General features: G+C 38.9%; 1 protein-coding gene across 9 annotated transcripts in view; it reads left to right on the top strand.

Moving 5' to 3' along the window:
• LOC131573654 (arylsulfatase D-like) overlaps nucleotides 1-15,603 on the top strand; it is a 42,598-nt gene that overhangs the window by 10,155 nt on the left and 16,840 nt on the right. For 6 of the 9 annotated variants that reach the window (XM_058827831.1, XM_058827874.1, XM_058827848.1 and 3 more), the window contains 4 exons: nucleotides 1,081-1,215; nucleotides 2,645-2,807; nucleotides 3,574-3,722; nucleotides 7,063-7,998. In XM_058827831.1, the coding sequence (XP_058683814.1) occupies nucleotides 1,081-1,215; nucleotides 2,645-2,807; nucleotides 3,574-3,722; nucleotides 7,063-7,421 (806 nt within the window). In that variant the 3' untranslated portion in view covers nucleotides 7,422-7,998. Of the gene's footprint in view, nucleotides 1-1,080; nucleotides 1,216-2,644; nucleotides 2,808-3,573; nucleotides 3,723-6,692; nucleotides 7,035-7,062; nucleotides 7,999-15,603 lie in introns of those variants that run through there. The other 3 variants (XM_058827840.1, XM_058827865.1, XM_058827881.1) reach the window with 3 other exon arrangements.

Raw genomic sequence — 15,603 nt, 5'->3', positions numbered from 1 at the left:
CCTCCTGTCAAGGCCATGATTCGATTCCTGAACCTTTTTCCCCCCAATAACCATGTCTACAAAATCATAATTTGAGTGGAACCAAATCCAGTTGAATCAAAGGGCTCAGCCATGCTCCTCTTTCCTCAAGAAAGTCAAGATATAAAGAGCATATAGTTGAAACAGGATAGCAGCTAGTAAGGACAAAACTCCAGAACTGGACAGCTACTTGATTTGGTTGCAATTCAGAACCAATATGCCTACACTCAATTGAAACAACTTTTTCTGTTTGGTAAGGTCAATAATTAGTTTCAGCAAGGACAGACAGGAAAGGAAAGGAACTGTAAAGGAAAAGAGATTAAGCAAAAGTGGTGATCAATGGCTTGCGATTTTTTCTCGTGCAGTTCTGCTTTTGCTGCTGCTTCTGTAGGTATGGAGGGTGTTCTTGGCAAATATATTTGATACAGAAGATGATGAAGACGATTAATTGAAGATAAAACACATTCTATATAAACATATGATGGGATCAGTACAAGTGACCTCAGCCACTCCTTATAAGGCTTCCCCTCAAGGCCCTTCATCATCCTCATGGCCCTTCTTTGGATGCTCTCTAATGACTTTATACCTTTGTTATACTGTGACACCCAAAACTGCCCCCAGCACTCGAGGTGAGGCTGCCTCAGCTCAGAGCAGAGCAGGACAATCCCCTCCCTTGCCCAGCTGGCCATGCTGTGCCTGATGCACCCCAGGACAGGGTTGGCCCTCCTGGCTGCCAGAGCACTGCTGGCTCATCTTCAACTTGCCATCGACCAGGCCCCCCAGGTCCCTTTCTGCAGCATTGCTTTCCAGCATCTCCTCCCCCAGTGCATACACATAACAAGGATTGCCTTCTCTCCAGTGCAGAATCCAGCACTCTCCCTTGTTAAACTTCACATGACTGGTGATTGCCCATCTCTGATTTATTTGTCAAGGTCTCTTTGTATTGAATGTGGTAGATCATAACAGAACTCATTCAGGCAAATGGAAATACTCAGTCTTCACTGAATGTGGAGTCAAGACCTAAAAAATTATTATAATGATGATGTTTTTCTTTGTTTATAGGGAGGCTTCTGGATGTTATTGACAAAGAGGACTTGAAGAATACCACATTCATTTATTTTGCATCTGATCATGGAGGATTCTTAGAGGCTCACAGAGGAAATTCTCAGTTGGGTGGATGGAATGGGATATATAAAGGTAAAATTCCTATAAAGGCATGAAACTTCCTTATAAGAAAAGATGGAAAAAATATATCCAAAGACACTATATTAAAAAAATTATATGATGAGATTATAATTTTGGATTGTAGGGCTAAAACAAAGGGCATCTGCTATTCATAGGGTTGGGGCTGAGTAGAGGGGCAGGACCACTTCCCTCAATATGCTGGCAAAGCTCTTCCTAATGCACACCTGGATACCCTTGGAATTCTTGGTCCCAAGGGCACTGCTGGCTCATGGAGAGCTCGTTGTTCACCAGGACAGATCCTTCTCTGCAGAGCTGCTGTCCAGCAGCTCAGCCCCAGCCTGTAATGGGGCATGGGGCTAGTCTTCCCAAGATACAGAGCCCTGCATTTGTCTTAGTTGAATTTCAAAAGGTTCCTCTCTACTGATTATCTGTGCCAACACTGACAGATACCATGATGTCTATTTTTCATACTATAGTTCTCCAGTTTTTCACCCATCCTATAGAAGTTTCTTCTAGATCCTCTGTGACTGGCTTGCAACACAGTGACAAAAGCTCAGCGGAAATGAAGATCTATGGTATCTTTTATATGTTCTTCCTCCAGATTACTAAGCCTTGAAAAGCCACTGTGACATCCTGGGCAGCTTGGCACTGTATAATGAAGTTTGAAAGCTGCAGCCATCACATGTTTCCCCACAGAAGAGTCATGTGCGCATTGACCTTGCTCAGCATCACAATTCGCATTGTCTAGTACTAAGTTACTTGAGCCACACAATCAATGTTTGATACGGTTGGGATCTACCCACACACAGTCATAAATGTAAAATTCACCTTTAGTTCTATTTAGTTAATATGAAGATCCCATGCCAGTTACACATGCAAAATGGCAAAGAATCTCACTTGAATAGCTTAGAATCTGATATAAGGAATTCACCTCCACTAGGGGAACGTAGTATTATTAGTATAATATATAGTATTAGTAACAGGAGAGTCCAGAGGGAAAAGACAAATGCCATTAGGGAGTTCAGGATGAGAGGACAATGATGAAATCATGACTGCATAGCGAGAAGGCAAGAGGGGTTACAGTATCAATTTAGATATCAATAATAGAAAGACATAACTATTTATGTCCACATACAAGGGATATGCCAGTGAGACAAACTAGCAAGATTAAAAAATACAGTTTAATTAATAAATATCTGTAAAATTCACTCTTGCTATTGGGAACTGTATATTAAAAACAAGCAGATAAATAAGCCACACATACAAAAAATGAGAAGAGCCACTACTGAATAACAGTCTGTTTTCCAGGATTTAGTATGCTTTCATTAAAGGTGCATGAAATATTCTAAAATTTTTAAACCATTTTCTTATATATGCACAATAAACATCTGGCAACATCTATTCTTTTATCTTTTTGACACTTCTCCCTCTTCTATAACAGGTGGAAAAGGAATGGGAGGATGGGAAGGAGGAATCCGTGTTCCAGGCATAGTTAGATGGCCAGGAGTGTTGCCTGCAGGGACAGTTATCGATGAACCTACAAGCCTTATGGACATTTATCCTACAGTAGTTCAACTGGCTGGAGGGACAGTGCCTCAGGACAGGTACAGAGGTGGCTTCATAAACCATATTGTTTCTCTTACTTTATTTAGACAGAAGCTAACTGTTTCTTTGTTTCTAAAACAGGCAATTCTCTAGCTTTCTTTTTGCACAGCTTTCCCCATCTTGTCTGCTTATGTGAAAAAGACAAAAACCCATATCTTTTATCAAAGGTCATTTAGCTAACTCAGTTCTCCTATCACTGAAAAGTAGTTTGGTTGATTTGGAACACTAGGGTGACTGAAAAAAACAAGACTTCTTTAAAGGACATGAGAAAGTGAGAGTGGCTAAGCCATTTCAACAAAAAAGCATAGAAGTACTGGTAAATTGTAGCTAAACACAGTTACAACCCAGACTGCAACTGAATTGCTAGGCAATTCAGTAAGTGGCTGCTTTTTTTATTATTATTTTTATAAAGTCTGAAGGTCACAGAGCTGTCAGCGATTTCCATTTCAGGTGGCAAAATGAAAACCTGTGAACTATGCCTTCACTATTGTTATCACTCCCAGGAAAATTACATAATGGTGACTGATCTCCCCAGGCAGGATGTGTGAACTAGCTGTAAATGCAAAAACTTCTAGTAACTGCTAATTACTTGTCACCATACATTCACCCAGTTAAAAATCTCAGGGCTCATTAGCTAAACAGTACCTTGGTTTAGTGATGACACTTGAAATCTTAATGCTGAATACACAGAGTGAGTACTGCTCATGCTTCAGCGGCAGACTTTAAATTCTTAAGCTGTCTGGTGACTCTGGTCCTCTCCATCAGGGTCATAGATGGGCACAGCTTGCTGCCCCTGCTGCTGGGGACAGAGCAGCACTCCAGGCACGAGTTCCTGTTCCACTACTGCGGTGTGTTTCTGCATGCAGTGCGCTGGCACCAGAAGGACAGTGAGTACAAACATCCCCCTCCTGCAGGTTAGACATGATGTAATGTCCTCTAGCTTCCAATGGAATATAATATAGAAATGTACATATACATGTATATACAGATATATAGATAGATAGATAGATAGATATATGGAGTATGTTCACTGCCTCAAATTCCCAGTTCTTCCGCAAGACCACATTGTTAGTTGTCCTGCCTTGCCTGAGGTGAAGGAGTTTGCTTCCTGGGAAGTAGACCTTCAACAATCTATCACTATTCATAGAGATCTCTCCTTGTTTCTCGGTAGTGCACACCATTTTTTATGAACACAGAATGTTTCTGAGCAGAGAAAGCTGTGTCTGACTGCCCCAGTTCTGGATAATATTTCTGCTGGAAGAGTCATGCCACACTTCCTTAGTGAAAGGCTAAATTCATACTCCAACCACATGGGACATTTGCAGAATTTCTTTTCAGGTTCTCCTGATGTTGACCTTACCTAAATTATATTGCTTGTTCTTCTAAGCTATGTAAGTTCTACTAAAGTAGCTATGCATACAACATGCCGATGCAAGGTGGATTTGGTGGCATTTCATGTTCTTATGAAGCCACGTGCACACCTAGATTTCTTATGCAGGACTTGCTAAAATTTTTCTCATCAAACTGTTTATGGCAAGGGACCAGAAAACAATGCCAAGTTTTGCATACAAAAGACCAGCTAATTAAATAAGTAGCTCAGCTATCAGTCAGGCCAAAAATTTTGATTCTTTTCTCCAGCTGTTATTTCTTCTGATTGGGCTGAGCAACAGTCTGGTTTAGTTCATTTACAATATGTCACCCTCACATTACATATTTATTATCTGTTAACATCTTGATCAGCCTAGACACTAAGCCATTGTGTCTTGATGTCACCCAGGCAGGACCTATCCTTTGAGGCCTTCACTGAAGTCAGAAGAATCCTTTGTTTATATGTTAAAGAGTCCTTTCCTTTACCTCTGCACCATAAGTCTTATTAGTGACAGTCCATTACTTTCTGCTAATTAAACTGATTGATTGTTAGGAGAGGGGTTTGAGACATGTTTGGAATGAAGCAGTAGGCTTCCTTTCCCTTGGATATATTAAATTAACATGTTGCCCTAACATGCACATGCATCCTTCAGATTCTGTCAGAGCTACCTCAGTAGCAAATTGCATATCCCTCTTTGCCACTTGGGGCTCAGTAATGCATCCCTTGCTTTTATCACCACTAATTTCTACTATCTTTTTTTTTTTTTTTTTAACTTTAATCCTTCTGTAACCCAGCTGTCTACTCAGCTCACCCACACAGGTTAATTAAAATCAGCCTTGCTCTATCCTTCAAAGTGAGCTAACAAGGACCTATCTGTCTCCTACTCTGCAACTCCAGTAATTATTTGCAGCTGTGAAAAGGGAATGTTAAAATTTAGAATCACAAAAATTCTCCCCAGACACTCTACACTCACTACTCCAAATTGCCACACAGAGTATAAATTATAAAGAATTCAGCTAACTTATTTGTGGAAAATAATGATTACTTCAGTTTTTCTGAGCACTGATCACAAATTCCTGTGTACATCTGGATACATCTATCTGTACATCTCATATTTAACTAATAAACAGTTATTTTAGCAATATCTCAACAGCACTCCAACCAGAGCCAGATACTCAGAAAAAATGCATGTCCCAGAGAGTGCTTGTTTAATTCCTTGCAACAAATATCTATACTACCTGACCAACAGACATAAGAAGCAAATCCCATGCTCTGGGGACCCTGATACCACAGAGGATGCTTGCACTTCTGTCATGAGACAAACATTATTTTAGTAACAAGACAGGGATAAGCTTGAAGATGGAGAGGACATCCAGCCAGCAGCAAAGCAAATACTCAAACAGACCTAAGGAGTATCAGTCTGCCCTTGTAAGGTGTCAGAAAGTTGAAATATTTAATCTTTATTTCCTGATCCATGATATTTTGAGCTGGAAAGGGCCCATAAAAATCATCAAATCCAACTCTTCAGGAAATGACCCATCTGGGGATTGAACCCAAATCCTTGGCAATATCACTACCATGCTCTAACCCATTTTCTTTCAGAAAACATTGTTTTTCCCTTCTTTCACAATTTCAGAAATTGAGATATCAAACATTTATCCTCATTTTCTTGCACCAAAACATTTCAGAACCATTGAGAGAGCATCCCTCTATAAAAGCGCAGATGCAGGATGTGGAAAATGCGTGGTGAAAATAAAGAGATATAGACCTAGCCAGCTACCCAGCAATGGAATATTTTAATCTAAGATATTACCTAAACTTTAATATCTTTTATTGTTCCCCTTCATATTTTAAGAAATTTTGAAATTTTATTTATTCACAAAATACTGTTCTAGCTTAGTGACAAGAGAGAGACAGGAATAAAGCTGCAGGCTTCAGACATAAAGAAGAACTCTGGACACAAGAGAAGAAAGGAGGAAGAGTTCAGCTGATTCCATTGTACCAAAAAGAAAATTCCATGTAGGGACAATGCAGCTGTCAACTCTTTAATGCTTTGAGCACAGAAGTGACTCCAAGCTGTGAATGTCCCCTTTCTTCTTGTCTCCTTTTTCAGACATAGTGTCTAATTGCTGTCTTCTTGTTGGGCACATCCTCCCTTCTGAGTTCAGTGTAGTGCTTTCTAAATGAGGGGTAAGGAACAGGAGAAAAAGCAGGAGGGAGGGAGAAGTAAAATATCCTGATGAACTGCATTCAGCTGTAGTCCTAGTAATTTACCACTTTTTCACCACAAGTTACAAACCTGCACTTATCCCATGGTCAGTACAAGAGTTTGATGAAGTACAAGCTCTAAAGCTGTGAACTATTTGCCTTCTTCACGTTAACTTAAAAGCTAGACTCCAGATTTTACTGTTTTAAAGGCCTGCAAGTAACCTTCACCCTTTCTGGATGTGTGCTGGAATATGGGCAAAGAAATAAGCTGGTATCAGTTTCTGCCTAAATGTACTTTCTCACTCAGACAGTGAAGAAGAGCCAGAAGAAGAACCACCTATCAATATATACACCCAGAAATTGGGGACGGCATTCTCCATTTCCCCCCTGCCAAGAGGCATGAAAATTTTTAAAGGGGAACAAGAAAGTGGCAGACCCATTGTACTGCAAACATTGGGCTAACCATCCATATACTGCACATGGTTTCCAGAGCCAAGGTGCACCCATGAGCAACAAAAGCCACTTGAATTCCAGACACCTTTTCCCTGTATTCAACAGCCATGACATAAGCTTCCCCTTGGAACAACAAACATGAACAAACATGAACCAAGCTTTCAGGGACCACCCACCAGCTCCTAATGACATTAAGCTGTTCAAATGTGCTTCTTCTGTGACAGGTGGCACTGTATGGAAAGCTCATTATGCTACTCCGGTATTTCAGCCAGAAGCTTCTGGGGCCTGCTTCAGAAGAGGAATTTGTCCATGTTTCGGGGATGGTGTAACCCATCATGACCCTCCACTGCTGTTCAATCTCTCACAAGATCCATCTGAGGCGAATCCTCTGTCAGCAGACACTGAGCCCTTGTTTGACACTGTAACAAGGAGAATAAGGAGAGCTGTGGAAGAGCATCGCAAGACGCTGACTCCAGTCCCACAGCAGCTGTCTCCTTACAATAACAGATGGAAGCCGTGGCTGCAGCCATGCTGTGGGACATTCCCCTTCTGTTGGTGCCATGAAGAAAATAACAAAGCATAGTCTAATACCAAAGTCAAAGTACAGTTAGCTTTAAAGAAATTCATAATTTTTCATGTTCACAGGACTACAGTCATAAAGAGATTAGAGATAAAGATTAAAATATAATAGAATAACTAAAAGGGACATTATTAGTCCCTTAATTAGTGATCAATTAAATTAATTAAATTTAAAATCCCTGTTAGCGATTGTTTATGTTCAACCTTTTCTCACACCCACAGAAATTAAGTAAGCCTGTGGTTTAAAAAAAATATTAGGGGTCATCTGTATAATCTGTCCCTGAAGTGAATAATTTAGGATTAAATACCAAATAAATGAAACAAAATTTATTTTCTTACTAACTTACAATTCAAGCAAATGATGACTGATAAAAAAGCAAATTTTTACTAGCAGATGTTTGTATAGAAAATATGCTTGTTGAGGGAACAGGACTGAGCCCAAGAGGGTATGCCTATCCAGGCCTTATCTATTAAATGAAAAAACCTGTTGCACAAAAATGAAAGGATGATGACATTGAAAAAAATAATGAAAAATAAAATTGCACATTTAATTTGGAAATAAACCAATATGCATCAGAAATTAACACCTATTAATTTACAGCAATTTTATGCTTTATCATCTGTATATTTGTCTGTCATGTAAGAATTCACAGGGAAAACTGAACGGACAAGTATGCTTTAAAAATTAGATAGCTAAAGTTAGTATCTCAAGATCAGCAGCAAAGTACCTTGCTATTCTGAAATGTTAAACCACAATTCTTACTGAAGAGTGTTATCCACATAGTTTAGTCATCTCACTTATGAGAGCATTGATATCACCACCCTGCTGCCTTGAGAAGATTGTGAAACTGAGAATGCTTGGGACCCATCTGAGATCGGTTCATTAAGCCTACATGTCCCACTTGAGTGACAATGCCTCTGATTTCATAATGCCCCATGAAAAATATTCTTTGTTTTGTGAAAAAACACCTTATTTTCAGTAGGAGTTGGTAAAAAAATTTACCTCACAGACTAATCGCTTCTGTGTCCAGGTCATCTTCCCCAAGCCAAAAAAGTGTCAGCACTCTGTACTGTTATTAGGGAAAGGGAGGGAATTAAAATATCTAATCCTCTCTTGCTGCTCTTAGGTTAAATAAATTACTCTCTCAAGATATAATCCTAACCATGGTCTTGCATGAATTTTGCGTCAAATCAGATTTTCAAAGGCAGGTTCCCAAAATTTTTCCTCCCCCAAAAAAGTAGATTGTGGGCAAGAGACTCTGAGTCAAACTTCTAAGTCTTCCTGAACACTGTATATTCAACTCCTACTAACAGTCACCCAGGCTTTAAAGAGTAACAAGGGATGGCAAGAGCTGCAGAGCAGGTACTTCAGGTGACGTGCTTCCCCGCTTGCTGTCTTGAGGAGCCACACCAGTGCAGCTCTAGTCAGGACCAAGGTAACCTGGGTGTCATTTTTTGCCTTTTGGAAGCAAGAAGAGACAAGAAGGCCCATAGCAGGTCTCTCTCTCAGCTCCTGATCTGCCACAGCAGGTCCCTTTCAGCAGCTTCGGGACAGAAGAGAATGCATGTCTGGATTATGCACCCTTTGCAGTGTTTCAGGGAACCTCCCAACTCACACCTCCAGTGTGCTGGGTCAGAGGTGTAGTGAGTTGCTGCTGTTTAAACAGCATAGGCTGTGATCATGATGCAGCACCAAATGCAATTCCAAAAAAAGCTGACCAGGCATTTCTCCAGATTATTTTCCATTTCATCTTTTCTCTAAAAGGTCACCAAGAAAGTTATGTGGAAAACATTCCACATAAATCATAGGGCATGCATGAAAATGACCTGATTGGATACCTCAATGCCACACTTAATAGAAATATCTCAAACGGTGTTTGTTCTCACTTCTTGATAGTGTTTAAATCTGCACCAGCATTGCTACACACTTGTCAGGTTTGACACTTTTCTGTGGCTGACAAGGACTGAAACCAGAGCAGCTGCGTGTCACTGGATTCATGCAGGGAGAAAAGAGCATAAAAGATCACACATTTTAAAGCCAGTTTGGCTGATTCAGAGATGGAGATAAAATCCTACTGCTCAGTGGGGAGCAAAGCCAAAAGCTGTCAAGCCAGTCAGTTCAGTAGCATCTACATTACCAGTTAAGTGCAAAGCTAAGGTTTTCTTCCTCAGTTCACTTCACTGGGTTCCCCACTCACCTACTGCAATCATTAGGTTAGGTATCAGGAAAAAGTTTTTCACACAGAAGGTGGCTGAGCACTGGAACAGGTTCCCTGTGGAAGTGGCCACAGCACAAAGCCTGCCTGAGTTCAAAAAGCACTGGGACAATGCTCTCTGGCACATGGTGTGGCTCTTGGGGCATCCTGCACAGGGCCAGGAGGTGGACTCAGTGATCCTGCTGGTCCTTTCCAACTCAACACGTTCTATGACTTGCACACGAGAGCATGCCCAGTCCCACACTTGGCCATGATGAGAGCATTTACCAGGGGATGGGACGGTGTTCAAGCACCCACTCAGCTTGCAAGCATAGATCCAAACTTTAGGAAACCAGACTAGGAAGGCCAGTACTTCAGCAAGACCCAGAACTCCATCTCTAAACACAGCGTGAAAAAATCACCCTGTATAAATGTAAACACTAAACATTTGTCTTACACCTTGTTCCTCTGAAAATTAAATTTGCTGAATTGCTGTACAGTCAGACGCTAAAGAGTCATGTAGATATCCACACTACCTTTCTGACATCCAAACACAGATAATTTTATCTTGGGTGGCATCTGTAGAAAACCAGAGGCGCTTTCAGGCAAGAGGAGGAAAAATTAGGGCTGACAGCATAGAGAACCATTTTTGTCAACTGTTAAGAGGCCTCAGCCAAGCACAGGGAAATGTGCTTTTCCCACACAGAGAGGGAGAGGGCAGACACTGCACACAGATGATCTGCAGGCGAGAAGTAGAGCAAAGTAATGGGAAATTGCTAAATAGGATGCGCACCACTTCAAAAACAGGGGAGGACAGGAGAGAAAACTATTTTCGCTCCTAAGTTCCTCTCACTGTCTAAAGCTAAATGTACCTTAAAATGTACAGATTTTGAAGAGACAGTGGTAAGCAGGAAAAGGACGTTAATTATTTTACCTGTTTCATGCATATCCTAGCCATGGATTGGTTGCAAATCTCTTTGTATACACTTTTATAAGAACATGTAAGCTCTGCAGAAGCTGTTCGTCTGATCTTCTGGCAAATGTATATTTCCCGTAAAGCAGATGAACCCAACATCACACTCTAGTTGTCCTCATGAACACTTTCACATAAAATGCATTAATAGGCAAAAAATCTGTCACAATATCTTCTTGAATAATACTGGAAGGAAGAAACTCTTAATACAGTTCCATAGGTTTCCTTGAAAAATCATATATAATGCTATTTCTCAAAATATATTAATATAAGAATAACACCTAAATTGTATGCTTTCTCCCTTCTTTTCTTATGGTTTCCCCCTTTGCAGAAAGGCACAAGAACTACATAAAATGGCCTGTTGGGAAAACCTGAGACAACTGGCCAATCTCCAAGCCGTTGTTAGCTATACAAGAATATGCCTACACATGGTTTAATATAGACACCATAGAGAGGGAGGTATTATTCTGTAACAAATGAAGTTTGTTTTACTGAAAGAGCTGTGGCTGTACTGTGTAAATGTTTGACATTCATGTTGTATGAAGCTGACTTCCACTTAACTCGTTTGATCATTTTTAAATGACATTTGGAATTGTTGCATTAGACTGACTCAACAGAGTAATTGTCAAGTCTCACAGGAGTGAGACAATAAGCTCCTGAGAAGCCTCACTTCACCATGTTTAAATATTAGACACATTGCTTTGCTCCCTGCTGGGACTCAAGGGAGTGCCAGCACACAGATCACAAAATCCTGTCATCTAAAGAAGCAAAATAGTTGTGTAACAAATAAACTGAGAAAGGTAATTTGAGCTCAAAAGTTATCCAGCTTAATTCCTAAGATTCCTAAGAACTCTGAGTACCCTGAGAGGAATTTACATAAATGACCAAGGAGAAAGAAAAAACCTTTTGCTCATGACAGGTTGTAGGTTAAAATACACACACACAGGAATACACATAGTGTTGAACTCAGTAAGACACCAGAAGATTTTTGTAGCGTGTTTTGATTATAATGTTAAATCTAATCAACTCCATTTAAAAAATCAGATTTATTCAAAACCTAGTTTCTTATTGAATTACTATACTATTGCATCACTTAAAATTTTTGAATGCCAGAAAAGAAAGCTTAAAAAACAAATTGCAGCTCCCCATGTTTAGATAAATGAGGTTACTAGAGGATCCAAACAACCCTGGCTTCTGCTCTGGCATTTGTCTAAAAGTTGTAAGTAAAAGGTTTGGAAACCAAAAGAATTAATGAGGTTTGAAAAAAAAAAAAAAAAAAAAAAAGCCTCTAAACTAAAAATGTAAAACAGGTTCCCATCCATGACATATGATTAGTTCTGTTCCAAGAACTTAATCCTATGAGAAAGCTCTGAAAATCTTATTGGTCTAAAATAAACAAATTTTCTGGTTAATGCATTTATCATTGTTCAGAATGATGCACTGTGGCATAAAATTGAACAAACACTTCTCCAAGGCAGTTAATGTTATGCCATCCTGAAAAGTATTAAAATAACCACAACTCGGAGACTGGCTGTCTTGGAATTTTAAAGTTTTTATACCTCTAGTTTGTTGAAAGGGTTCTGACAACAGTCAGAGTAAAATTCAAGAAAAAAGTTCTTGCAACTCTATTTTTTTTCTCTTTATTAATATAACTCTCAGTTTTCTAGCAACTATTATTTATACACTTAAGTCAATTATATATTATTGGATTTTTTAGCTACCATTGCTATAATTATGGTATAATGTTATTAGAAACCAAAAGTTTATACCAGGATGCAAAATATAACTTGAGTGTCACAGCTTTTAATTTTTAGCTCAAAAGAAACTATTTATAAACCACACAACTCAGCATAAACAGAATTTTAGCTGAAACATTTTGCAACCAATATACTGACAAAGCAGACTACTTCAATGAGCAGTCTAAACTGGCATGTATTTTTGGAGGCTATTTAAGAACTCACTACCATGCATTTAATTTCATATACTGGGTTGATAAAAACCAACCAACCAACCAAAAAACCCCAAATCAAGAAAAATTCAAACCACATAAATAAAATCCCAAAATAATGGAAAGAAAACTTGGGGGGGACACTGGAATGCGAGATTTGAATTAATGAGATATGAATTAAGAAAACAGGAACATTTAATGTTATGTTCAAAGTCAGAAGAATCAAAACAGTTTAGATTAGGAAAGCAAATGAACCAGACCCGTTAAGGAATAAATAGGCATAGTGCAGACCTACTGGTGAACAACAAGCTGTTTATAGCAGCACACAAAAGTATCAAACACCTGCTACTAACCCAGCCTCCCATTCATGGATAGAAAAATCAAGGTGTAGAAAACCAAACAAAACGAAGCATTTTTTCAAGTGCCAGCTTTAGAAAAACCATTGTTGTGAGCTGACTGATACAGAGAGACAAAGAAAACTTATTTCAAAAGAACAACCCAGATGGAAATGTCCTCACAAAACACTAGGCAGTAAGTAAAATGATATTTCAAGAACACCAACGTCCTTTTCCTGTAGGCTAGGAAAGTGCATTAACCCACATGTCTAAAATTTTCAAGAATTTCCCTTGTGGCACACCCACACTATCTCCTTCTTTTACATGAAGAGCACCCAATAAAATTGTTGTATGGCAAATAAAAGCTCTGAATAACTCCAAGCACATGACATAAGAATCAGCATGTTTTGTTTTAAACACAAGATGTCCTCTCTAATACAAAGTCTACAACAGTAAGCCATAGTCTGGCCTTGTTTAAAGATGAATAGTGCCACTAAAAATCCTACATTTCTTAACTTTCTTTACCCTAAAAATACTTGAGGCTATACCACAGTTAAATATGCAAAAAGAATTCCAGGTGAAGCTTGGCAGGTTTGTTTTTTTTTCCTCATGACAATTTTGACTTAGCAAACCTCAGTGCTGTGGCTCATGGCCACATGCAGCCCTAACACCCCTCAGACCTGCCTGTGACCCCAGGACTTCAAAATGATGGCCATAAAAGCCCAGAATGCTGCCTGAAGCACAGCACTGCATTCACATAAAAAATTGTCCCTTTTCACAGCCTGCTGGCAACAGTTGTGTGCTAGAAGCACTACAACACGACATTACCAGTGACTAGTTCAATTTTTTGTCTGTGAAGACAGGGCACAAAAATTAGGGCAGGGCTTTTAACAGCTATACTTTTCCATGAAATACAATAAACCAACTACTGTTTGTCAATTCAAGAGATTCTAAACATTATAATTATGTATATCTGTAGAAATAATTCTTACTCTCAACTTTTAATTCTGCTCAGCAAGTAATACTAATGTCTCAAAAGCAATTAAATAAAATTAAAAAAAGAAATTAAAGTAACTAATTATTCACAAGTAATATTCCCTGGCACAATGTAAACAACCTATAGCTCTTCATCATCTGATAAGCACATGACTTCATACGTGTTTTCCATTTCTTTTATTTCCATTACATTATTGTACTACAATTCTTTGCAAAACATTGTATAAGACACACAGAGTACCACTGTACATATCAACAGTTTGAAATGTACTCAGTCACCTATTTGATTACATTCATATGCATATTTTTAAAAACCTTCAGTTACTGATTTCACATCAGTAATTTTTCTTACATAATCTAATCATTGTACCAAATAAGTAGTTAATGTAAAAAGCACAGCTGCATGAAGCATGAGTTCATGTTGCTGACTACAGCTTTATTTAGTCTTCAAAAGCTATTAGGATTGTATTAGCAACAATATTTATAAAGCACAGGACTTTCTCAGCAGTGCATGAGAACGACTAAGAAACAGGGATAATCAGAAGATCAAATGCCAGGTGAGTGAGGGTACACTGCAGCTGCTGTCGTCTCCACGCTGCTGCACTGGGCCACAGCACCAAGAGGTAGAATACACCCACCTGTGTTAAAGTGTGAAGGTCACCTACCCAGGAACACGGGCTATAGAAGGTGCCAAGGTTAGTCAGAGAGAGAACTGTTCTCAATTTCTCTGCTGCCCCTAAACACCTAACTTGATCTAGAAGATTGTATCTAACAGACACAACAATGGGATTCCCCATTTAAGAGTTTAAGGGTAAATGAGAACTAGATAAAATCAGAAGTATTCTACAAAAGTGAAAGCAAATCCATTAATGTGAATATTAGGAAGTAATTCTAAGATACTCAAGAGTTTTTTTTTTTTTTTCTTCTTTCAAGGGACCTTTTGATTCTTTCATTCCTTTCCTGATTTGTGCACTTATTCCCTGCCCCACATTCTCATCCTTTTTGATCGAAGGAAAAAGAAATAAAAATTTCTTCTTCCCTCCTATCCTGCCATCCTTTTATCCTGCCACCATCTGTGCATAATGGTACACCATTGCTTTTAGACAGAATTCCCAAAATGTTTCATTAGGTATGTGTCTGCCAAAATTCGTGATGTATTTAGACCAAAATATTTCAAGTCCTGCAACATCACTGCAGAATTCTTATTCCAATATTTAGCTAGGTTACAAATAACTGTCAAATCTATTATTATATTAGCATAACTGTCACGACACTTTATTTAACAGTTTTTTGCTTTGAAAGAAGTATTTTACTTGTTTGTTAAAACAAAGATTACTCGCTGAGATGAGTCAAGTACCAAATACAAGAAACATTCCCCCATAAGTGTCCTTAATATAACGCAGTCTCATCAGTAAATTTTTTTCTGGAATTATCCTCAGAGATTTATTAGTTCCCACACACAGCTATTGTTTAAGAGATCTTCAAAGGGCCTGTTTACTAAAACAAGTACCAATTTTGTTTTCAGTTGCACTCAAATTGCCTTCAGTATGGGGCAGTAATGCGAAGCCAAAGAAGGCCTTTTGCAGCTGCAGTTTGAAGTACTGTAAACAAATTTGTAAAAAGCACCAGAAGGTTTACACCATGCTGTCAGCATTTCTTCTCCTGACCACACAACTCAGAATATGCAACTAAAGCTTACAATATTTAAAAAAGCATCAGTATCCTATGGCAACAATATA

The sequence above is a fragment of the Poecile atricapillus genome, chromosome 1 (genome assembly GCF_030490865.1).
Source record: "Poecile atricapillus isolate bPoeAtr1 chromosome 1, bPoeAtr1.hap1, whole genome shotgun sequence".
NCBI lineage: Eukaryota > Metazoa > Chordata > Aves > Passeriformes > Paridae > Poecile > Poecile atricapillus.
This window is presented reverse-complemented; position numbering and strand designations above follow the sequence as displayed.